Source organism: Pelodiscus sinensis, chromosome Z, assembly GCF_052426305.1.
Source record: "Pelodiscus sinensis isolate ZL-2025 chromosome Z, ASM5242630v1, whole genome shotgun sequence".
Classification (NCBI taxonomy): Eukaryota; Metazoa; Chordata; order Testudines; family Trionychidae; genus Pelodiscus; species Pelodiscus sinensis.
Genome location: NC_143085.1, coordinates 20,425,771 through 20,451,106, shown reverse-complemented (window position 1 = coordinate 20,451,106; position 25,336 = coordinate 20,425,771). Strand labels below are relative to the sequence as shown.

The 25,336-nt window shown below is 47.2% G+C and overlaps 1 protein-coding gene across 4 annotated transcripts in view; it reads left to right on the top strand.

Moving 5' to 3' along the window:
- Positions 1–25,336, top strand: part of ULK1 (unc-51 like autophagy activating kinase 1) — a 151,488-nt gene that overhangs the window by 119,646 nt on the left and 6,506 nt on the right. For 3 of the 4 annotated variants that reach the window (XM_075898409.2, XM_075898408.2, XM_014572209.3), the window contains 9 exons: positions 1,613–1,764; positions 3,217–3,300; positions 3,988–4,250; positions 4,688–4,872; positions 6,757–6,872; positions 7,780–7,923; positions 10,840–11,027; positions 15,710–15,888; positions 16,852–16,970. In XM_075898409.2, the coding sequence (XP_075754524.2) occupies positions 1,613–1,764; positions 3,217–3,300; positions 3,988–4,250; positions 4,688–4,872; positions 6,757–6,872; positions 7,780–7,923; positions 10,840–11,027; positions 15,710–15,888; positions 16,852–16,970 (1,430 nt within the window). Of the gene's footprint in view, positions 1–1,612; positions 1,765–3,216; positions 3,301–3,987; positions 4,251–4,687; positions 4,873–6,756; positions 6,873–7,779; positions 7,924–10,839; positions 11,028–15,709; positions 15,889–16,851; positions 24,067–25,336 lie in introns of those variants that run through there. The other variant, XM_089775249.1, reaches the window with a different exon arrangement.

The following is a 25,336-nucleotide window of genomic DNA, read 5'->3' as shown; positions in this document are numbered from 1 at the left end:
CTTTCCTGTAAAGCATGTGGCATAATAAAATATATAATGGCATTTCTTAAAGAATGTAATGGCATTTATTTGATACAACCTGCATAGCTTCCTCTTGGCTTTATCAGTCAAGACTCAAGTATATATTCTCAACAATCGAATCTTTATGCCATCAGATTACATAATAGATTGTGTATCTGTACCTTCATCTTATAAAGTAGAGTGTATATTCCTGGTAGTATCATGCATTAAGTAAAGTAGTTCTTTCAAATTCCTCAAATCCCCTGTGGGTTGCAACCATGACATTTAAAAAAAAAAGATTGATTAAAAATGAAAATCTTTGCAAGAGTTGACTGAGAAAGTAAATAGGAATTCATGGTGAGAAAAGATGCTTTTTTGTGTTTGAGGTGTCTGAGTGTCCTGCCCAACCAGCTGCCATGGTAAAAATTCATTCTGTTCTTGGGAGAGGGAACAGGAGAGGGTGTGTGAGTGTGCAAAAAAATATATTTTTCCAGAAAAGAAAAAATAATGTGAAATACCAAAAGTGGTATTCCTGTCTCTTCAAAGGATCAAAATGTTGCTGGATTCACTGTATTCTGTTTCCCCGTCTGTTGTTTGTAGGATATGGGCAATACTTCAGGTAGATTCATGTGTTTTTTCTGTACAGATAAGTGTAATTTTTGCTCTTTAAGGATGAGGTTTTTCAAAGAAACTTAAGGGAGTTAATAGCTCGGATTCTATTTTGAAAATATGAGCCTAAAAACACACATTCCTCTCTGTAGCACTTAGACTACTGTGTGACCATTACAATTGGAATGACAATGTTGCTTTGTACCCATTCCTGCCTTGACTCAAAGCTCTTTGAGGCAGTAACTCATTTGGCTCAGCTTACCTATTGTACAATGCCATGCATGCCTATGGAGCTATCCAATTAAAAGACTACTGTAACCATTGTGTGTACAGCCCAGTACCAATAGGCAATGACTAAGCTAACAAACCACTGGGTATTTTTGATCACGTCATTAAAACAAGAGAGAGAGAGAGACTAAAAATGATGACTATGCCCAGATTTTATTTTTATAGCTAAGCTTCTTCTTGCATTGTAAGATCCTTGTTCTATGCTTGTATGGCACGTAGCACAGTGGGGGCCTGATCCTAGATTGGGGTGGGCAATAAGCTGGAGCCAGTTGGCCAGGGTTAGTCACTGGTGGGTTGCTGTGCTTTATTTACCTGTGCCTTCTCAGGTATGGCTGCTTGAAGCTCTTCTTAGCGGTGGATCACTGTTCCTAGCCAATGGTAGCTGAGAGAAGCAGCATGGACTGAGACACCAGTTCCCACAGCTCAGTGATCCACATTCAACAGGAGCTTCAAGCAGCCATACCTGTGGAGGTGCAGGTAAATAAAGCACCAATGGCCGACCAAGGGCTAACACTGGCAAACCACATCTGGCATGCAGAACAGTTATTGCCCACCGGTGTCTAGGCTGTGTGGCAATACAAAGAATAAATTGCTAATGAAGATTTGACTTGGTGGAAAGTAGCTGGGTGCACTCAAAGGACTGGCAATGCTGTGTTACTTTCCCTTCTTTAGTGGTGTTTTCAGTAACCTGTGCATTCTTGCTGTTTCCAATAAGGTCTGTCAAAATACGAAGATCAAGCAGTACAAGCCCTCTTGCTTTTGCTAAAATTGGTGCTTCCCCTCCTTTGTCTGGAGAGCACAGAGCTATAACCTCCCCCAGAAGGCTCTCCTTTGGCGGTGCTAAGCCTTACACACCATCCCCACAAGGTAAGGTCCCACCATCGGAGTCTGGCATGTTGCTACCATTGCAAGATCAAGCACACTGTTCCTCTAGAAAAGGAAGATGACCTAACAGTTACATGCAGGGACAGGGTACATGTGGGTGCACCTCTGTTTTCAAATCTGTAATCTTGGGAAAATAGCAGTCTGCTGTATGAGATGTGAGGTGTGATTGGTACTTGTAAAACACCTTGTAGACTTCTGGAGAAAGGCCCTGTGAAAAAAATCAGGATCTCCATGTTGCACGTGAAAGCAAACCAGACAAGTATGGAATGAAAGGTTGCAACTACTTTCACAGGTCCTGCAAATTAGCCTTTCCTGTGGTGACGCAAATAGTGAATCTTCGTTCAGGGCCCTGCTTATGAAAGGAACTGATGTTCAGCTGATGCACTGAATCCTTCTTCAGTCTGTTGTCTTGAAGCAGCTAGGGAGCGAGAGCAGGAGGGAGGGATTCATTCCACCTTGTCCCCGGGGACACTTATCGGCTCTGGAGCTCTTTAGAAAATCTGGCCATAGTTGCGTGTTCTGTGTGTCTTGGGAATCCAGGATCTTTTCCACTGCTGATTTCAGTTAAAATGACTTTTACCTCAGAGAGCAGAATATTATTTGTCCTCTTCCCAGTAATGTATACATTCCTTTGTGCTGGTGTTTAGTGTTATTACTGATTAACAGGGGAGTGACATTCATGTCTCTTTCAAGTCAATGACAAAACTCTTGCTGACCTCAGTGAGGCCAGTATTTTGGCAAGCACAATGGAATCCCCAGAGTTAGCCTTCTCATTATCAGATAGCTTGACCCAGACAGACAAGGCAATGAAAGATCAGGGCATTTGGGGATAGGATGAGTGCTTTCCTGTGCATGTTGTGATATGGAGAACGACATACAGTGGCTGTCTCTGATTTTACTAGATTATTTCCATCTCTGAAGTCTCCAATCCCATCTTTATGGGATTTGTTTATTTCTTCCTATTTGATTTCTCTAATTTCACTCCAGTCCGTTGTGAGTAGCTTCTGCTCACACTTCCCAAAACTCACAAATTCCTTTCTCACACTTCCCCCTAGAACTTTTTCATTCTTTTATTCTGTACCAAGAAAGTAGAAGGCATCTTCAGAGGGACTTAGTTATCTCGTATGTTTGCATCACTCTGGCTATGTCTAGACTGCAGCGTTTTTCAGGGATACCTCTGCAATGCCACAGAATACGTCCACTTTTCTGAAAAAAAAAATTCGGAAAAGCGGACGCACTATTTCACCATCCCTCTAAGCCTCATTTTACGAGGTATAAAGGATGTGTCGAAAGGGCAGGTTTTTCCAAAATTTGGCACCATGTAGATGTGCCAAATTTTGGAAAAACCTCTTTCAAAAGAAAATCTGCAATCTAGATGTTGCCTCTGGGAAAACTTAATACTCTGTAAACCTTTTGTTGTGTCTCCCCTTAAAGTTGGAACAATTCCAGAGCAGCCTGGCCAGACACTGTTCTTCTCCCCACCTGGAGCAGAAATAAGAAGCAGGATCCCCATACCTGGTATGTCCATATTGTGTGAATCTTCCTCTTCTTTGTCTCTCACCCATGAATAAAGGGCCTGGCACTTCAGAAAGGTGCTCTCCAGGAGTCATTTGGCACAGATTGTCCTTCTCTAGTACTTGGCCAGGAAATGCTTTTTGATGAGAAGAGACTTTTTACTGATTGGCTTCCTCCTCCTCCTCCTCTCCCTCCCCACGTGTTGCTCTCCCTATAGTGTGTGTGATATGAAATTAACATGTTTAAATGGTGTGTGTGGATTGCACATCACACAAACTCTGTCTTGGGTTTTAGAGGTCACTGTTCAGTGAGGTTTGTGAGTCCTGATTCCTCTTTCTTCCCACTCCCATATTCTTCTCAGTCCTCCTTGCTATTGCTGGTCCACACAGCACTGATAACTGTCCCAGTAAATGAACTCAAGCAGTGACAACCCCTCTCATTTCGTGCCTCTGGAGTCTCGGCCCCCATAGGTCAAAGCCTAACTCAGGATGGAAGCTTGAGGGATGTTGCTGAGAACAGAGTCTGGAGTTGACTACATATTGAAGGATGTGATCTGTAGGTGCCCAGTACAGAATTGACTCCTCTGCTTTCTTAAGGCTTCCCTGTAGAGCCTGGCATCAAACCAGCCCTGAAAGTTAGAACTGGCAAATGATTATGTGTTGAGGTAGCAGGGTTGTTTGGACTCTCTAGGTTCCTCCGTGGCTGACCACTCTTCCCGAGGGATGGGCTGCCGGCTTCACAGCGCTCCCAATCTGTCGGACTTGCATTCCTGCCAGCAGAAGATTACCAAGCAGCATTCCGACCCTCTGGTTACTCGCTTTGGCCACACTCCAGCCAGCCAGCCTCTGCAGGTTCATGGCTTTCAACCCTGCCGACAGCTGAGGTCTTCACCAAAGCTGTCTGAATTCATGCAGAGAAGTCCCTTGCCAACTATCCTGGGCTCCCCTACAAAGGTATTCTTTGGATTCTGTTTGCAGCTCAACTGGACACGTTATTCTGGAGTAACTTATTGGTTTTGATTTGCCTTGGCTCATTAGTTGTTCGTCAAGGGCTGTGTAGTAGCCTGTGGGCATTGAGTCAGAATCCCATTCCCACTTGGCCTCAATCGTGGGCTGAGCAGCAAGTCCAAGGATCTGAGTGGGAGTGAAAATAAGCTGCCCTGTCCCAATGTATTAGGACTGAGGTGTAGTGGGCTTCTGTATGGGACTGAGTTCCACAGTGTGGCTGGGTTTGTAAGATGAGACTTTGCCTTGCAGGTCTCCCCAGGGCAGTAGCAGTCTCCACAGATTTCAGAGAGGTCAAAGAAACCCTGATTTAGAAAACCCAAAATCAGCTTGATTTGAATATTTACAAATAACTCAGTGTGAAACTGCAACTTTCTCCTTTTTAGGCTATGTCCCCTTTTGAGTTCTCCAAAACACCCAGTTCCCAGAATCTACTCACACTCTTGGCCCATCAAGGAGTTCTGATGGCCCCAACACGGAACAAGACTCTGCCAGAACTGAAGGAAATGGAACATTTTCATTGCCAACAGGCCGGCCTGGGCATGAGGCCGGTGGAAGAGATAAAGGGCAGGTAAGTTTTTGGCATGTTCTGTCTAGGGTTGTGAAGGACTAGTTGACAGTATAGTTGACTAGTCACTTCCTCTCCCCTCCTTTACTGCCTCTATCAGATAGAAGCAGCAAGTGGGGGGGGGGGGGGGGAAGAGGGAGAAAAAGGGGTACTTCAAGGCGGTAGCGCCTCTTGAAGCCTGGGGTTAGATCCCAGGCTCCACTTCGGCACTGGTGCTTTGAAAAGCCATGTGCAGCCCAGGACCAGCTGGGGTATTCCCAGGCTGCACACAGTGTTTCAAAGTGGCAGCTCCATGTGGAGCCCGGGATCAGCTGGGGACTTCACAGCTGATCCCAGGCTGCATGTGGTGCTGCTGCTTTGAAATGCTGTGGGGAGCCTGGCATCAGGCTGCACATAGCATTTCAAAGCGACAGTGATGCATGGATCCGTGTAGTGCTGCCGCTTTGAAATGTCGCAGTGGTGTTTCAAAACAGCACCTCATGGAGCCTGAGGACAGCAGGGAGTCTCCAGCTGACCCCGGGCTCCATGCAGTGTTTTCGCCTTTGAAGTTTAGCAACTGTTTTAGGGACTATTGCTACACTTCAAAGGCAGAGTTGCCCTATCGACTAATCGAATAGTTGATGCAAAATGCACTGTTCAATTAGTCAATTACCCGATACTTAACATCCTTAGTGCTGCCATAAAATGGGTCATGTTGTGACACTTGGATGATAAATGTGAGGGAAAAGCAATTCCCCTGCACTTTGACCTAGCACCAGTGTTCCCTGTAAGCTAAGTGCTAGGACAACCACTCAGGAGCAATTCAGAGATTAGTAGAGTGCCCACAACCGGCAGCATGTGTTTTTACTGGTGGTGCACATCCACACATGCCTTGGTGCATATAACGAAGTGTATTCCACCTGTGGTGTAAAAAAATTAGAGACAACACTGCCTAGCACTCACAACTACTGAGCATTTTACATTAGGAGCAAATATTCACAATATGCCTGTATTGCAGGCACATACTATCCTAACTTTTATAGGGTTCCTAAACAGAGGCAGGGCACAATCTGAATTAGTGATTTTGGGTATCCTCGTTTTTGGCTGTATAAAGGGGCCTGATTTTCAATCCGTGTTGAAGACCCACTCTCTGCAATTCAAGCTTTTTTAAGGTATTACAACTTGGGGTGCCTTGAAACTGAAGCAACCCAAATCCTTAGGCCCTCCTGAAAATGTAGATCACAGAGAGAAACAGACCAAGGCTACCCAGCAAATGTATAAAATATATATCAGAGGTGGGATTATGACTGTCAGTTGCACGAACATGCTGAATGCTCCATTTGGAAATTGTTCGTGCAATGAGGAGGGAGCTGCCCCATACAACAAAATACTCTTCTTCCTGAAGGGAGCTTCTTTTAGAATCCAGCCATCTTATCACTGCTGTGTCAGGGCCTAACACTGCTGTGCCATTGTTTATCTTCTCTAATTTTCCTCCTGCAGCATGGCATTCAGAGTGCAAATTCAGCTCTCTCCTGGGTTCATCCTGAATAGCCCCATAGCAAGAGATGCAGTTCTGTCAGTCGAGATGGGAGTTAGAGGAAGAAGTGAGATTGGAGGGGAACTGTTTTTGTGGCAGAGCTCCTTTGGCTAATGCTGACAGGAAGGAGAGATCAGGGAAAAGAAGGTGTTCGTGCAGGTAGCTGAATTGCTATCAGTGTCCTGTCCTGGCAGGAGATCACTCTGTGTTTCTAGCATTGCAGGCCAACAGCTGTTCTGGCATTGAGCCATTTGCCATGTAATGTGCAGAGTGGGTCGGGAGGCAGAATGGCACAGATCACAGAGTGGAAGTTCACTGAAACCTCAGACCTTCCTGAAAATGTACTTGTCTTCCTTCCATTTTCTCTCTAGGTCGCTGAGCACTGGCCGCCTTACTGACCTGCTTCTCAAGGCTGCCTTTGGGGCCCAGATCTCAGAAGCTGGCAGCAATGACAGCCTGAACAATGAGAAACCAATGGAGATCACAGGTATATGGGGAGGCCCACTCAACCTTGGTAGCTTGTACCAAGTTTGCTGGGTTCTAACTTTCCAGGGCTCCATATGAAGGGGATCAGGAGGACATCTGGTCTCCTGGCCTTGGAACAGGAATTGACTGCTGTGTGTGAAATGGGGTGGACAGTACATCTTCCTTTGTAAAGCGTTGCAACCTAGGGATGAAAAGTGCTAGGGAACAGCTTATTACTTATTATCTCTGAGGTTTTCTTATGACTGCATGTATGAATGGTGACAATTGAACAAGCTTTTTTCCAAGTGTAGCTCAAACGTGCCTTCACTGTCATAGTATTCATGTGAGGTAGGGGGACATATTACACTCGAACCTCCATATCTCTGTGGTATGGTCCCTGGCAGAAGGAGAAGAAAATGGCTCTGTGCGCTGCTGTTTTCCTCCCCCATAGCCAAAACGGCAGGGGGTGGTGCCTGGGAGCATCAAGGAGCATAGAGCCACATGTGCCCCTGGGAATGAAGTGTCAGGTAAGCGCCCCATTCTCCTTACTCTTCTTCCCACTCTCCTTGGTCTAAAAAATTCCTTAATCTGACATACCCTGTTTCCCAAGTTTGCCAGATTAAAGAGTTTCAAGAGTATCTCCATTTCCCAGCTGGGGCACTGTGGTGGAGTAGTGGGAGGAGGCCCGTCCTCTGAACAGTTGCTCGGTGGTCAGTTGGCACTTATGCTGTGAAATGCTGCTGGAGCTCTGAGGTTGTGCCCTGTTTTGTAGGCAAGTCAATGCCATTTGCTTTGTCACAGGATGCTTGAAAAGGAGGCCGTAGAATCTGAAGAGTGGGTGGGAGGAGCTGTAGGTTGTGGGGAGAGGAATTCTGCCTGCTGAGTACTAATCCGAGTAAAAGTTGATCCTTTTCACTCTTCTTCTGCAGCTCCCTCTGTAGCTTATGGAGGAAACCTATGCTGTGGGGCTAGGACTGTGGGTTCGGGGAACCCATCTCCAGTGATCTTCACAGTTGGATCCCCTCCCAGTGGGACAACACCACCACAGACCATGAGGACCAGGATGTTTTCAGGTAATGGCCTTTCCCATCTGTTCTGGTGCATCAGTCTGGAAAAGGATGGCAGCAGGCTTTCATGCCACAGACTTTGCTATACGTTGTTGGTGAGTGGGCAGCAGAATGCATTTGTTACTGGCCTGCATTCCATTAATATCATAAGCCTGGAAGTTATTGCAGTAGCCCTTTCCATTGCTTCGAGGGTGCAGGTGGCTGACAAGAGATGCACATATTTCTTACATTACTTCCCTCTCTACTTCCAGAATAGCCTTTTTAGTATTTTCCTATCAAAACAAATGTCCATGTAGGTCAGTGAATCCCTCTAAATAATCCTGTTCAATAGGAAATTCTTAAATTCTTAATCCTTAATGTGGGGAGCTGTTAAGATCATCATTATGTGTCTGTTTTGCTCCATAAAGACGGAGAGCCTAATTAAAGGTCTGTCTTTAATATATGATTAAGGAATTAAAGTGGCCACCCTGTGAACCCTCTGTTGTCTTTCTCCCTCAGGCCCTGTCCTAAATGTGGTTTTTTTGTCATTGAGCTGAAAATTCCCAGGATAGCATGAAAAGTGATTATAGCAACAGGGAAGTATGAAGATGGATCGCTACATATCTTCATGCTGACAGTGTCCTGTAAATTAGTGAGAGACAGCTTAGGCTAGTGAGTGGTCTGCATGAGTTGCCTTCCTTCATCTCAGCGGGCTGCAAGATTGTTGTCTCCCAGGATAGGGTAGTTTTGCTAACTGCACTTGCACAGTAGAATTTGTAGGGTGTGCCAGTCAAACCATAGCAGCACTTTGATTGGATGCAGAGGGGGCACATGGCTCTCACTATGTTGTGTGCAGTCAGCAAGCACTTCATTTCATATGCCCTTGCTTTACATGCATGTCATGTTTGTAGTACTGATAAGAAAAAAACTACATGGATGAAAGCCAGCAGAATATAGCAACCCTGTGCACAGTCAGTGGTAAACAAAATGTCTTGTGGACAACATGTAGAATTCCAGTGGGCTGCTTGCAACCCTTCTTATATCTCATACATAGTCTTCATTACCCATTCTCTTCTGTGTTCTCTAGAAAATATGCTAAGTCTCCCATAAACTCTTCCAGGGCAAGCCGTGCAGCGTGTATTATGACTGGTTTGCTAAGTGTTGCAACTGGACAAGAGTTGAGCTTAAAGAGTGGTGACTGATCTTTATTAGCTCTATTTAATTAATTGTGTCATGTTCCAGTTCACGTACAGAAATGGGTTATCAGTCATGATTGAGATGGAAAGAGAGGGCTCAGAGGCAGTGTGACACAAGCTGAGGAGGAGGAGACTTCACGTGCTCCCCCAGCCCCCAGGCCAATCAGGGCTTGGGGGCATGGGGAGCACACGAAGTCTCCGCCTGGCCTGTCCCCATCCTGCAAGGAGTGCACAGTGCTTGTAAGTGCCGTACACTCCTTACAGGGCCTGGGCAGGTTGGTAGGAGACTTCATGTACTTCTTCCCACCCCCAAGCCCTGATTGGTCTGGAAGCAGGGGGAATCACAAAGTCTCTTGCTCCCCACCCTCCAGCATGTGGCACTTAGAGTCAATCACCAGGGTTGACTCTAAGCACCGCGCACTTCCCTGTCCTTAGGCCCTGATTGACCTGGGGGCAGGGGAGTGGCAGGACCTCTGCCGCCCAGATAAACCCACTTGGTGGATGGATCCAGCCCATTGAGGCTATTTTGCCCACCCCTGATCTATGTATCTCTCTCTCTCTCTCTCAGAACATTTCCCATTGACAGCATATGAGGCAATGGGGCTCATGGTGAATATAGACATTGGAGGGTCCTTTTGCTATTGTACCTCTTTCAGGAGTCTGATTTGTCTCGCATACCTCCAAGTTTCACCTCACTTAAAAACCAATTGTTTATAAAACCATACATAAAAATACAAAAGCGTCATAGCATACAAGTGCCAAAAAGTTGTTCACTTTCTCATTTTTACCATATCATTATAAAATTAATCAACTGAAATATAAATGTTGTACTTATATTTCAGTGTATAGTTTAGAGAGCAATATAAACAGTCATTGTCTGCATGAAATTTCACTTTGTACTGACTTTGCTAGTGCTTTGTATATAGCCTGGTACAAAACTAGGTGACTATCTAGCTGAGAGGATGTACTCCCTGGAGTACCTTTGTGTAACCACAGGGGTATCATATCCCTGGTCTAGTTGTTGGGGCACTAGCCTGGAACTCAAAAGATTTGGTTTCAGTTTCTGGTCCATCCATGATGTGACCTTGGATAAATCAATCTGTTCTGTACCTCACTTCCTCTTCTGTAAAATGGGGATGATATCATGACTGGGGTGGTCTAGTTAACCTACACCGTAATCCCATGATCCAAGTAATCACCCAAACCCTCTCAGTCTGCACCCCATTTTCCCCTTCTTCCAGGTCATAATTTCCTCCCAGACTTTGCACCTCCTCCTAGAGCCCTTCCCCCTGGCCAGAATCCTCTTCTGCATCCATACTCCCTCCCTCCTTCCCTTCCTTCCTTAACTGGGTATGTCATACTCCAATCCCCTGACCCAGGTTACCACCCTCTCCTTCACCCAAACTCCCTCTCAGACCTCACACCATCTCCTGCACACCCTATACCGTGCACACTTCTGCATCCAACTCCATCCCTGGACCTCCTCCACAGAAAAGTGTAGCCCTTGACCATTTTCCAAATCCCCTGTCAGCATTAACCAAAGGAGCTCTGCCACAGAAATGGTTCCCCTCCAGTCTCACTTCTTCCTCTACCCCCAATCTCGACAGACAGAACTGCAACTCTTGCTTCTGGGGATATGTATGGGATATGGAAATAGCCCCCGCCCAAAAAAATTATTACCTAATCCTTATTTAAGCAATGACTGTGCTGCAGTTCTAAGTTGTTGACATGTGTGTTTTCTTCTCAGTGGGGTCTTCAAGCTCTCTGAGTTCAGGAGGCTCATTCAGTGGCAGACACTTCTTAGTAGGAGCCGGTGGGGATACCATGGACGCTCCATCTAGTCTCCTGTGTACTTTTGTGGATCCCATAGCAGCTAATCTGGAAGGGGCAGTTACATTTGAGGCACCAGAGCTGCCTGAAGAGACACTCATGGAGGTGGGTACATCCTGTAGACTTAAGAAAGGAGGGGTGGGGGAAAGTAAGTCACCAAAAAGTCAGTCCAAAAAGCTAATATGCTGCAGCACATGAGGTCAAATCCTCAATTAGTGCCCACTGGCCTTAGTGGGAAAAGGCCAGTTTACTCCAGACCTGCCTCATAATGTTCAATAATTCAGAAATGCTTTCAGCATATTGGTCCTGTTTGTCTGGGAGGGAACAAAGGTACTAGGCCTTGTAGCTGGCTATTGGTGTGACAGAGGGTATAATTTGGTCATTTCTAAAGCTGAAATAGAATGGTGGAAATCACATTCAATATGGCACATTCTTGTTTGACTAGAAATCAGCTGGTTGTGAAGAAATTCTGCACTGTTTCTTTTTAAAAGAAGAAAAATGTGTTACTGATGTCTAGCCAAAATCCAGCCAGCAAGCTATTGAACTGATCCCATTACGATCTTCTGCATGCACTGGGGATTCCATCAGTGATACAATCTCTGATGAAAGGACCTAAAAGAAAATAAATTCAATGCTTGTGTTGATAGCGTGAGAGAGAGAGAGAGAGAGAGAGACTAAGCCAACAAAATAGGTTGTTGAACCATGTTTGTCAAGTTGAAAGGCTGCCAGACACCCCCTTTTCCCAAAGTGAATGAAGCTTTAAGCATAGCAAATGCTGCTCCCATGGCCAAAGAGTATTTATTATGTAAGACAGGCCATCCATTTGCAATGATGCTGAAAAGAGAGGGGGAAAAACTCATCTTCATTTGTACTTTTATGGTGGTTCATCTAGGACTATGGAAGTTTCTTTAAAATGAAGCCTTGACTCCAATATGAAAAAAAAAATCCTCTGCATATATGCAGAGACCTGTGCATGTTGGCTTAAGAATTAAGGTTGCATTGCTCCATTTTTTTAAAAAGAATTTACAAAATCAAGTTAGAAAAATAAGACACAAGCTAGAAAAATAAGACACAAGCTAGAAAAATAAGACACAAGCTAGAAAAATAAGACACAAGCTATCCATGTCGTGTGGGAATTAACTGAACTTCCTGGCACCTTAAAAGAGCCCCAGACTCCTGGGAATATGGAAGTCACTCATGGGTAAACCTGAGCAGAACCATCTTAAAGAAATGTCAGCTCGATCTTGTTAATGCTGTGCAGTTCTGCTTCAGATGTCAGCTCTGAGTCATTTTGGTTTGGACCTCATTTCTGCTGAATGCAGGCTTTAATAATCCAGTCACATGTTGCAAAACCTCCTTGGCACCTAGGTTTTTTGGCTTATTTGTAACCCCTTTTGTGCCCTGCGGATCTCTTCAGAATGCCAACCTGACACATTTTCTACACAAATGCTTTCTGCTGATCTTTTTAAAAAGCACTGAAATGCTGGCATTTTTAAATCTAGAATTTGTCTCAGGTTTTGTTGTAAAAAGTAAGTAGATGCTTTTCTTTGAAAAGTTCCTTGAGGGGAAACAAGACAAATACAAGATTGTATTTGAAAGTTTGATACATCGTACTAAAAAAAAGTACACATTGAGGATTAGGGAGGAGAGGTTCTGAATCATTACTGATAGCAAGACTAGAAATTACTATAGGCTATTTCTTTATGAGTAGTCCTCTAAGTAGGGTGTTTACCTGGATGTTGGGAAACTCAGGTTCAATTCCTGCTCCATGATATGTGACCTTGGGCAAGTCACTTAATTTCTCTATGCCACAGTTCCCATATGTAAATATGAGCTGTTAGCACTGCTCTACTTCACAAGGGTGTAGTGAGGGTAAATGCACTAGAGATTTTAAGGTGCAAGGGATGTATTTCTCCCTTTGATGCCTAGCAATAATTTTTACACGAAAGGGCGCTAACCTGCCGCTTTGAGAAACTGACTGCCACATTATATAAATAGAAATACAAGGTGGGTGTGGTAATGGTTTTTATGGGACCTTCCCCTAACTTGTCTCTCTAATATCCTGGGACCCATACCACCATGACACTGCATGCATCCATGGAATGGGTGACAAATCTTCTAACTCTTTAGGTCATTTTGATAGAAAAAACAAAAAGAGAGTTCTACAAGTTCTGACAGCTTTTACAGTTGGCACAAAGAGCCAGTAGTTACTGTAGGTCAGTGGTCACCAAGCAGTAGATCAGGATCTACTGGTAGATCTTGGAGCCTCTGACGCGTGATCCTAACTGGTTTGGCCAAGAGGCTATCAGGTGCAGACACTTCAGCTGCCCCTCCCCCCACAGCTGCGCATCTCCAGTCCTTTCCCTTAGAGCTGTCCCCTCAGGAGTCTCCTGTTTGCTGTGCAGGGCAGGGGAGATAGAGGATGGGTGCTGATGTCAAGGTGCCCCCTCTCCCACATTGTATCCTGTCTCCTCAGAGCAGAGAGAGGACACAACCAGGCTTGGAAGGGAGTTTGCTGTCTGCTTTTGGGAGTGGTGCAGGGCCAGGACAGGGGTGAACCTGCTTTAGTCCCACTGCACCTATCACCCACGAGCCACCTGAGGTAAACAGTGCCCAGCTGGAGTACACATCCTGAAACCCTATTCCAGTCAGAAACCCTCCCCTGCACTCCTAACCCTGGGCACTCCTGCGTCCAAATGCCTTCCCAGAGCCTGCACCTAGAACCCCCTGCAACACCCTAAATGCCTCCAGCTCAGAGCCCCTCTCATACTCTAAATCCCTTAATCCAAGGCCAACCCTCTGTCCCAGCCAAGTGAAAGGAAGAGACAATGGAGTGAGCAGAGGCAGGGCCTTAGAGAAGGGGACAAGGAAGGCAGGAGAAGGGTATTTGGGTTTCAGGTAGATCATGGATTGCACTTCAATTCAAAAAGTGATCTCAAGCATAAAAAGGTTGGAGACCACTGCTGTAGGTCCTGTGAGCAGTTAGTCTTCAGGCTACATTGGGTGATATTTATTTCTCCCCTGTAAGTTAGCATGAAGGTTATTCAGTAAAACTCCCAAGACATGTGGAAGTGCCCTATTGCTGTGGTGTTTCTTCCCTCAGTTAAAAGAAGGTGCCTCATAGCTCAAACAGCTGGATTGAGAGCCAGGAGGGCAAAAGCCACAGTTCACTCACAAAGCAGATGCTCGGGCAGAAATGAGACTGCCCACTGGTTCCTGTCAGCAAAGCTCACTCATGACCTGAAATGGGAAACAGCTCTCAAGAAGTTGATTCAGTTATGGGGCCCACTGACTGAAGACCTAAGAAGCGGGATGTTGTGTTATATTGACAGCCTGGTTTTAGGCTAGTATTTGTGGGGCTTACGTATATAGGCAGGACCACCAATGGGGTGGAGAAGGCAAACAGGGCGCTTGACCTGGGGCCTAGCAGTTCCAAAGGCTCTGGTACTACCAGCTGCTGCTTCTATGGCAATGGCCACAGCCAGATCCTGAACCTTTTAAATTGCTGTTGGAATGCTGTGCCACCTGCTCTGTTCAGCACAGAGTGTTAGGGTGTGGGGGCCTTGGCCCCACGTCTTCTGCCTTTCTGGGAGCACAGAGCCCCCACACCTTGCCAGGGGGCCCACAGAGTCTGTCAGCTCCCTTGTATATACGAGTTCAAATTAGGGATGTTAAATCAGTTAACCGGTTAAATGATAGCACTTCACTGGTTAACTGTTTTAACCAAAGTCCCACCATCCAGCATGCTGCAACTGTGGAATCCCACTGCCTGGCTCACTGGTCTTGCCATGATGAGGGCTAGCCTGGCAAGGCTGGTCACTGCCAGAGTTAATGGGCAAGGTCTGGTTAATTGGAAAGCATATTCTTACCTGTTAACCAGTTAACATCCCTAGTTCAAGCTGATTACTTCCTCATGTGTCCAGCTGAGCTCTGTCTCACAGCAGAGTAACTCCATTGCTTGCCACAGTGACAGCATAAACCATTAGGTAAACTGCCCTCAGTTTTGATGGATTTCTAAGTAGTCACATAGGCTGTGTCTAGACTGGCAAGTTTTTCCGCAAAATCAACTGATTTTGCAGAAAAACTTGCCAGCTGTCTACACTGGCCGCTTGAATTTCCGGAAAAGCACTGATGATCTCATGTAAGATCGTCAGTGCTTTTCTGGAAATACTATGCTGCTCCCATTTGGGCAGAAGTCTTTTTCCTAAAGACTTTTGCGCAAAAGGGCCAGTGTAGACAGCACAGTAGTGTTTTCCGCAAAAAAGCCCCGATCGCGAAAATGGTGATCGGGGCTTTTTTGCAGAAACCGCGTCTAGATTGGCCACAGACGCTTTTCCGCAAAAAGTGCTTTTGCGGAAAGCATCCTGCCAATCTAGACGTGCTTTTCCGAAAATGCTTTTAATGGAAAAGTTTTCCGTTAAAAGCATTTTCGGAAAATCATGCCAGTCTAGACGTAGCCTTTGAGAATTCAACTCCTGTTGGAAAGTTAGCCAATTACTGTAAGCCTGGCTCACCATCTTCTCTGGGAACTGCTTGTAAACTGGTGGCCTGAAGCTGTGCTCCTTTAATCTGTGAAGGAAGAGTGATGGTGTCTGGGCTTGGGTGTGAGTTTCATGAGTTTCATGCCTAGACACATTAACTGCTCCTTGTTAGAATTACATCCTCAGCTTCTGCATTCATAACCCAGTGATGCCTCAGTGCGTTGACCCTGCAGCCAATGTGTCCTGCCTCTCTTACATGTTGCATCCTACACATGACCTCTATGCTGGTGTTTCTTCCCCCTGCAGCAAGAGCACACAGACATCTTGCGCAGCCTGCGCTTCACACTTGCCTTCGTCCACTACGTGATGGAAATCGCTGCCCTCAAAGGAAGCACCAGTGAGATGAGCAGTTCAGTGGCCTCCGAGTACCAGCTTCAGGAAAGTGTGGTGGCTGACCAAATCAGCCTTCTCAGCAGGGAATGGAGGTAAGGCCTGGGGAGAAGCCAGGACACCTTGATGTAACAGGATCACACTCACCTTTTACAAGTTCCCCCTTGGCCAAGTGTGTATGCCTGCACTCTTAGGGTATGTCTACACTACCACCCTAGTTCGAACTAGGGTGGTTAATGTAGGCAACCGAAGTTGCAAATGAAGCCCGGGATTTAAATATCCTGGGCTTCATTTGCATCTTGCTGGGCGCCGCCATTTTTAAAGCCCCGGTAGTTCGGACTCCGTGCCCGCGGCTACACGCGGCATGGAGTAAGTAGTTCGGAATAGGCTCTCTAATCCGAACTACCGGTACACCTCGTTCCACAAGGAGTAACGGTAGTTCGGATTAGAGAGCCTAATTCGAACTACTTACTCCATGCCGCGTGTAGCCGCGGGCACGGAGTCCGAACTACCGGGGCTTTAAAAATGGCGGCGCCCGGCAAGATGCAAATGAAGCCCAGGATATTTAAATCCCGGGCTTCATTTGCAACTGCGGTTGCCTACATTAACCACCCTAGTTCGAACTAGGGTGGTAGTGTAGACATACCCTTAGTGTGTGACTTGGCTGGAGGGCTGAGTGACAGAAGACCCTCTCTAAATGGTTTGCACACCTCAAGCTTCCAAGAAGAACTATCTGGCTGTGGTCTAGCAGCTTTCATTATACTGGCTTGCTGGGCCTTGACTGGCTGCCTCTCACACTGCTGCTCCAGGGAGCTTGGAGGACTTCTCTACTGCTCTTTTCCTGGGGTAGGGTGTGGCAAGGCCACAAGCCTCCACCAAGGTGTTTTGGGCCTAGTCTATCCCATTATAGTTCACTTTATACCAAAGCCACCCTTTGTGCTTCCCTCTGCTAGATGCATAGTGTGTTCATTTGGAAATCACCCTTATTGTAGAGGTTGTGCTATAAATGCACCAACCAGCCCAATGATCTGCTTGTACTGAAATGTGCTTCTTTTCAGCTATGCAGAGCAGTTGGTCCTGTATCTGAAAGTAGCAGAGCTGCTGTCTTCAGGCCTGCAAACAGCCATAGAACAAATCAAGGCAGGCAAGCTGTGCCTCTCCTCCACCGTCAAACAAGGTAAGCGCCCTGTGCACAAGTATAAGGGAGCCGTGTGGAATGCCAGACCTGTGGAGAAGAGTCTGGAATGAGAATGTTGGCACCTCATAGGCCACTGCCCCAAGCATTGCCAGGAGACTTCAGTCCTAAGAGTACCCCATGAGAAGCAGATTGCTAGTGAGTGCTGACCTAATCTAGTGGTGGACAACCTATTGCCCACAGGTTACATACGGTTCATTGAGGTTCCACCTGAGGCCTGTGGACCCCCTGGGTTCTCCCCTTCGCCCTGTGGTGTTCTAGCTTTGAGAGGGAGGAGGAAGAGCAGGGACAGTGGTTCCTCCGAAAGTGCAGGGAAGGAGGGTGTAGGAGTAGTAAGTGCAGGCTCTGGGCTCCAGTGACCTGTTGCATCAAAAGCATGAAGGGCAGGAGGGTTAATGGGGGGCCAACAGGGGAACAAAGGAGCCACAAGTACTGCATCCCACTGAGGTGAAGGAGAGCCACTAATGCATTCCTGGGTGCCAATCCCTGCCCAAGTCTGTATTACTTACTAAGTGCCCCAGAGGACCACAGAGCAGGCTTGCATGAAAAAACAGCTGCCTCCTCTTTGGAGTTCCTGGAAGAACAGCATTTACACATACATGCTCTCTTACATCCACCCACATGAGCCATTGTCACACTCAATAGACAGTTTTGCGGATGCCTGCAGGCAGCCTCCTTCGCACCCCCCTGCCCCTCTCTACTCACCTGTGCTGGCAGTTTCCTTACACATTGCTGCCCTATCCCAGTGTGCGCACACCCCTGCTCTGTTCCAGCTGCCTTCCTTGTCTCTCCCCCACTTTCTACATAGTATTACAGTCAGTTTGCACCCTTTCCCCATGTGGAACAGAAGGAGCATGTAAATCTCCTGACATGTCTGATGAACATTTCTTGGAGAGCATCTAACCCTGGCTTGACTAGCTGAGGGCAGCAGAGGCATTATGTAGGACTCAAGGCAGAACAGAGGGAAACATCACACCATCAAGCAGGCAGTCTCCAGTGAGCTTTGTGTAATAGAGTGCATGCTGGGCCATGGTGGTGACTAGCAACTTAGAGGCATGCTTCTTTTCAGAAGCAAGAGGAAAGGCACAGTGCATGTGCCAGAATGCTCCCTCTCTGGTTTGCTGACAGCATACAGCATTTAACCTGAATGGGGTAGAGCTTTCCCACGTTGGACACCAGGTATCCTCTTTAGTGTACCTGGTGCACCATTTCTGAAATAGCAGCATAGTGAACTCAGAAAATCCCAGACATGTGGTAAGAAGCAGTAATATTAACCCACTGAATCTCAAAAGTCTTGCCTGCCACTCACCTGGGCTTGACAGCAGGAATTGCAAGGTACCTAACAAGCATCTGAGAAAAGACAGGTGAAGATTTCTTTGTAAATGGTGGAAAAGGGTCCATCCTGTGCGTGTTCCAGACTGGAAATCCAGCAATTTAGGGATTCTACCACTGCAGCTAGAAATTGGTATTCTGTCTGACCAAAATATTTGCATTTGGTTTCAGCAAATAAACGCCTCAAGGTTTTCAGAACCACATGAGGTCTAGTTCTGCAAAACCTTACTCAGAATGAGGAGTCACAGGATAAATGCACTACCCACCTAAGCAAGGTTACTCTCAGAAGTAAGAGTTTGCGTTCAGCCTCCGGTCTTTCCTCAGGGATACTTTTCATATACCTCAAGGGATGTGCTTCTCACATGACAGTTTATGCAGGATCCCAGATTTCCCCTTGTGCCCCTGTATGACTCTTCACCGCCAATTAAAAAGAAAACATCTCATCTGAATATCTCTGTACCTCTCTATACACAGGTGCTTAATTATACATGACAGGAGTGCAACTTAATTACACAGTGGATGTATTCTTAGTGTGTGCTTACTTGGCAAGTTGAGTAATTTCTTGGCAATGGTGACTTTCAAGTGAAAGAAAGAAAAAAAACAGGGAATAGCAATACCTGGTGGCAACTCAGAAAGCTATTTATTTATCACCCTATTACAGCCTTCTATTGTTTCTTGCATGTTACATGTCACTGGTCATTGCACAAAGTGACCACTATTCAGTAAAAACCTGGATTTTGTCTTAGCATTAGAATGCTATTGGGGGAGCCTCTCAAGACATCAAGGGTAATTAGATGCCCATCTCCCCTGGGCTGCCATCTAACATAGCTTCCTGCCTTTGAAAATCACTTCTCTACTTTAGGGGGGGGGTTTTGAATAACTGCACACACTTGCTTTCTGCAGTGGCCAGCAGAGGGACTTGGCTACACAGTTTCCGTTCATGTAAATGGAAAGTCATGCAGCTAAATGTCCTCCTTACCACTTAGAAATCCTTTTCGTCTTCAGTGTCTGAAAAGCTCAGAAAGCCATTGGGTGCAAGTTAGCCTTTGCAGAGCAGTTTTCCCACAGAGGCCACAGTGCTCAGCTCTCCCTGCTTAGTGACTCTAGCTTCACTGTGTTTGTTCAGGTGTTAAGCAGTGGCCAAAGGAAATACTGCATCAGCCGGGGGCCAGTGGGAGTTTCCCAACGGTTAAGCTGAGGCCACTGTTATAAGTACATGTGTGTACTGGTTCAGTAGAGTCTATGACTATGATCAGGACTTGACAAACAGCGGCAAAAACTGCTCGCCAGCCCCATACTACACATGAACAAAAGCCGCATTGCACATGTGCGCGCCGTGAATGAACGGCTGAAATCTACTCACAACGGGCGAGTAGATTGTATAGTTTGTCGAACCCTGACTATGATTATAGCCATGGTTAATAAGCACGGGATCAATATAAATCACATAACGGGAGACATTACATGTCCTGGGCTCCCTGCATGTGGAGGTGGGCAGCCCTCAGTGGGGAAAGAACAGGATAAGAACTATTTAGAAAAGCTAGATGTACACAGATTCATGGGTCAAGATTTAATGCATCCAAGGGTACTGAGGAAGTTGGCAGGTGTCATTGCAGAGCCTTTGGCCATTATCTTTGAAAACTCATTAAGATTGGGAGAGGTCTCAGATGACTGGAAAAAGGCAAATGTAGTGCCCATCTTTAAAAAAGGGAAGGACAATTCAGGGAATTATAAACTGGTCAGCCTCACCTTAGTCACCGGAAAAATCATGGAAGGGATCTTCAAGGAATCCATTTTGAGGCACTAGGAAGAGAGGAAAGTGATCAGGAATAGTCAACATGGATTCACCAAGGGCAAGTCATGCCTGACCAATCTGATTAGCTTCTATGATGAGGTAAGTGGCTCTGTGGACATGGGGAAGTCAGTGGATGTGATATGCCTTGACTTTACCAAAGCTTTTGATACAGCAAGTTATCCCACCTGCCAGCAAGTTAAGAGGTATGGATTGGAAAAATGGACTATAAGGAGGATAGAAAGCTAGATTGTCGGGCTCATCGTGTAGTGATTGTCTGGCTCAATGTCTGGCTAGCGATCGGTTTCAAGCACCGTGCCTCAAAGATCGGTTCTAGGGCCAGTTTTGTTCAACATCTTTATTAATGACCTGAATGAGAGGATGGATTGCGCCTTCAGCAAGTTTGCGGATGACACTAAGCTAGGGGGAGAGGTAGATACACTGGAGGGCAGGGATAGGATCGAGTGACCTACACAAATTGGGAGATTGAGCCAAAAGAAATCTGATGCGGTTCAACAAGGACAAGTACAGAGTCTTGCACTTGAGATGGAAGAATCCCAAGCATTGTTACTGGCTTACTGGCTAAGTACAGGTAGCAGTTCACCAGAAAAGAACCTGGGGATTACAGTGGATGAGAAGCTGGATATGAGTCAACAGGGTGCCCTTGTAGCCAAGAAGGCTAATGGCATAATAGGGTGCATTAGGAGGAGCATTTCCAAAAGATACAGAGAAGTGATTATTCCCCTTTATTTGGCACTGGTGAGGCCACAGCTGGAGCACTGTGTTCAATTCTGGGCCCTCCACTACAGAAAGGATGTGGACATATTGGAGTAGGTCCAGTGGAGGGCAACCAAAATGATTAGGGGACTGGAGCACATGACCTACGACAGTGGTCCCCAAACTTTTGGGGCTGCCAGGGGCAGGATCGCGCATGCGCCGCGTTCCCGGGGGCGGGGCTGCGCACGCGCCAGAGGTGGGGCCGTGCCCATGCATGCGCCCGGGACCAGCACTGCACATGTGCCACTCGCCCAGGGCCAGGGGCGCAAGAATGGCTTGGGCTGGCCCTGGTCGCTCGGCGGGTGGACATAAATGCCCCGGCAGGTACCATGGCGCCCGCAGGCACCGCGTTGGGGACCATTGACCTACGAGGAGAGGATGAAGGATTTGGGTTTATTTAGTCTGCAGAAGAGAAGAGTGAGGGGGGATTTGATAGCAGCCTTCAACTTCTGGAAGGGAGGCTCCAAAAAGGATGGAGAGAGGCTGTTCTCAGTAGTGACAGATGGTAGAACAAGGAGCAATGGTCTCAAGTTGCAGTGGGAAAGGTCTAGGTTGGATATTAGGAAAAACTATTTCCCTAGGAGGGTGGTGAAGCACTGAATTGGGTTACCAAGGGAGTTGGTAGAATTTCCATCCCTAGAGGTTTTTAAGTCCCAGCTTGACAAAGCCCTGGCTACGATGATTTAGTTGGGCTTGGTTCTGCTTTGGGCAGGGGGCAGGACTCAATGACTTCCTGAGGTCTCTTCCAGCCTTAGGATTCTATGATTTACTCTGGCTTCCCAGCCTTTCCCTTGTCTGAACTCACTTTCAGCTTCAGGCTTGTAAGTTGCGGTCCTTATTTGGGGGTTTGGGCTTGGGATGCTGCATAGCTCCTGACTCAAGCAGGGGGAAAGGTGCTGACTGCTCTTGGAAGGCTGTTTCCTCCTGCCTCCGCCACCCCATGCGGATTTATCAATGGCTGCATTGAACAGAAGCAGTGATTGGCATTTACTAATAGAAATGGTGCTCGAGTGTCCCACCAGCTGAGGTGCTCCCAGCTCCCCCTTGCTCTTGCAGGCCTGGCGGGGAGAGGCAGATTGTCATGGGAAGTAGTCCTGGCTTCATTTTCCCAGAGTTAATCCATTTTAAACATGCGCTCACAATCACACTCTTAAAATTAGAATGAACTGATTTAGAAACCAGGCCGGTGCATCATGAGGTAACCCCGGCACTGCCAGAATGAATGGCCCGGATGTTGCCTCAGCCTGGCAAGCAAAGGGCTTTCTCCAGTTCCTCATGCTTGCTGCAATTTTTAAATTACTGACTCTGCACTTGTCTAACCAAATCCACACATCTGATGCATCTGATGAAGTGGGTCTTTGCCACGAAAGCTTATGCTCCAATACATCTGTTAGTCTGTAAGGTGCTACAGGACTCCTTGTCGCTTTTGTAGATCCAGACTAACACAGCTACCCCTCTGATACTCAAATCCACACAGGTTGGTTTGTTTGCGCGTGTTGGGGTGTCAGGAACAAGCTGACCCCCTACCATTTTCTGTCCCCTCCCAGGGCTCTCTCACATCAAAGTTTGCACAGAAATACACAGTTTGGAGTTTACAGGCAGCTTGTGAGCCGGAAGCAGCAGATTTGTGAATCCGGCAGGCCAGGATCTCATCTCCCCACCACACAACCTGATTGGGGATGCTGGGTTTGCACACACCAGAAGAGGTGCAGAAAAGAGGGAGGCAGAGAAAGGCAGAGAAGGAGGGCGAAACTGCCTCAGCCTCAGGGAGCTTGAACTTTTCTTCTCTTCCTGTCTCTCTCGACAGAGTTTTCCTGATGTGTGTCTCACTCCTTGGCATTTGCAGGCTAAAGGGGAAATGGACAGGGCTGGCGACTGAGATCTGGGGAGCCAAGTCTGCACCCTGCCCTCCCCCGTTTATCCTGCTGCTCCTTTATTGCTTAGCCTCATTGCTGGTCCCGCCAGTTGGTCACCGCCGTTAAAGTGCAGAGCAATCCCCACCTTACCGACTAATTGAGTAATCAATGTAAATTCTATTGACTATTCAATTAATTAATTAACTGATTCCTAACATCCTTAGTAGCAAATCTCATTAGCTCTTCAGGCTGACCTGTGCTTTTGAAAAAATCTCTTGGTTGGTCTGGGATGTGTATCAGAGCTACTAAAAGCATCTCAGTCTCTTGCTTTGTTGAACACTGTTTAAGATTGCTATTGCTGGCATGCACAGTAATGTTTAAATAAATTCTTCTGGCTCTTCTCTGTCACGCAATCCTGCAGCCTTAAAATCCTAGCTGACTTGCAGGAAAAGAGATATCCTTGTACAGTCAGCTGGGAAAGCAGCAAACTCCCTTACAGAGCTGGTCAGCAATTAATTGCTACTTCCCTGCTCTACTCCATTACTCCACTCACTCTTAGCATTATAAGTGTCAACACCTACCATATGTGAGACAAGTTTGCATCATGCCACCAGTCATTGGATAAGAGAGGCTCCATTTCTGCTGTATTTGCTGTTCCTGGTGGCATGTGCCGCAAAGTGCTCACAAGGAATTTTAGCTTGTTGCAGCTAAAAGAAATTAAACTAGATCTGGGGGCATGGGAACTAGAAGAATGCGTGGGTCTCTCCATGTAAGAGCTGTGAAACTACTGTATGATGCTAAGTCAAAGCCCCTAGTGGTAATGGGTATTTCACAGTCTGTATGGGTATGTCTACACTACAATGTTAGTTCGAACTAATGGACGTCAGTTCGAACTAACATTCATAGCCGCTACACTAGCGCTCCGTTAGTTCGAATTTGAATCGAACTAGCGGAGCGCTTAGTTCGAACTAGGTAAACCTCATTTTACGAGGATTAAACCTAGTTCGAACTAGCTAGTTCGAATTAAGGGGTGTGTAGCCCCTTAATTCGAACTAGTGGGAGGCTAGCCCTCCCCAGGTTTCCCTGGTGGCCACTCTGGCCAACACCAGGGAAACTCTATGCCCCCCTCCCGGCCCCGGATCCCTTAAAGGGGCACGCGCTGGCTACGGTGCCCGTGCCAGGTGCAAGCCTGCCAGCACCCAGCCAGCAGACCCTGCACCTGGCACGGCACAGAGCCACCCACCCGATGTCCCCCAGCCCACCCCCTCTTCCCGGGACCAGGCTGGCGGCTCCTGGGAGCTTGCCCTGGACCGCAAGAGGCGGGCACCTACCTGGGCTAGTGCGGACATCGTGGACCTCGTCCACGATCTCCACACTAGGCACAGGAAAGTGGCCGGCTAGGGCAGGAGTGCTGCCAGCGTGGCCACCCAGGAGCAGGTGTGCATGAAAATCAAGGGGGTCCACTGAGACCCCCGACCCTGAGCCCTGAGCTTACAATGGCCGTCCTGGGTCAGACCAAAGGTCCATCTAGCCCAGTAGCCTGTCTGCCGACAGCGGCCAACCGTAGGGACCCTGGAGGGGATGGACCGAAGACAGTGACCAAGCCATTTGTCTTGTGCCATCCCTCTCCAGCCTTCCACAAACCTTGGGCAGGGACACCACTCCTACCCCCTGGCTAAGACTACTCCATGGACCCAACCTCCATGACTTGATCTCACTTCCCTTTCAACTCTGTTCTAGTTGTAGCCTTCACAGCCTCCTGCAGCAAGGAGTTCCACAGGTTAACTATTTGCTTTGTCAAGAACAACAACTTTCTCTTACTAGTTTCAAGCCTGCTACCCATTCCTTTCCTTTGGTGTCCTCTAGTCCTTCTTTATGGGAACTAATGAAGAACTTTTCTGTATGCACCCTCTCCACCCAACTCCTGCTTTTAGAGACCTCTATCCTGTCCCCCCTCTGTCTCCCGTTTTCTAAGCTGAACAGTCCCAGTCTCTGTAGCCTCTCTTCATCTGGGACCTGTTCCCAACCCCTGATCATGTTAGTTGCCCTCCCCTCTCCCAGCCTTTCTCTTCCCCTCTCCCACCTCCTTTTCCCAGTCTCCCCAGATTTGTTCAATAAAGACAGAGTCAGTGTTGGAAGAAACGTTATCTTTATTTTGTACATCAATAAGAAGGGGGGCTAGGGAAAGGTAAGTGGAAGGAGGTGAGGGAGGAATGGGGTACGAGCCCCCGATGGGGAGGACTGGGCTGGCTCTGCAGGCTTCCGGGGGTGGAAGCTCTCCTGAAGCCCCCCAATTGCCCCCTCTCCCCAGATGGCAGCCTGCGACAAGTGCAGCCAGGCTGATGGCCGAGTGGTGTGATGTGCCCAGTGTGGGCACTCCGGGCACTCCAAGCCAGGAGTGGTTTTCAAGCGGGGCACCCCTGAGAACTCTCTGTCCTGGGTAGGGGTTGGGACCCTTTAAGCGCAGCCCTCGGCTAGCCTGAGACAGCATCTCCACGCTCTAAGTCCTCCTCTGATGCCCTGCCGGCACCGCTTCCGGCCATCCTTAAGCCCTGTTCAGAGTCCACTCAATGTGGACTTGCTAGTTCGAA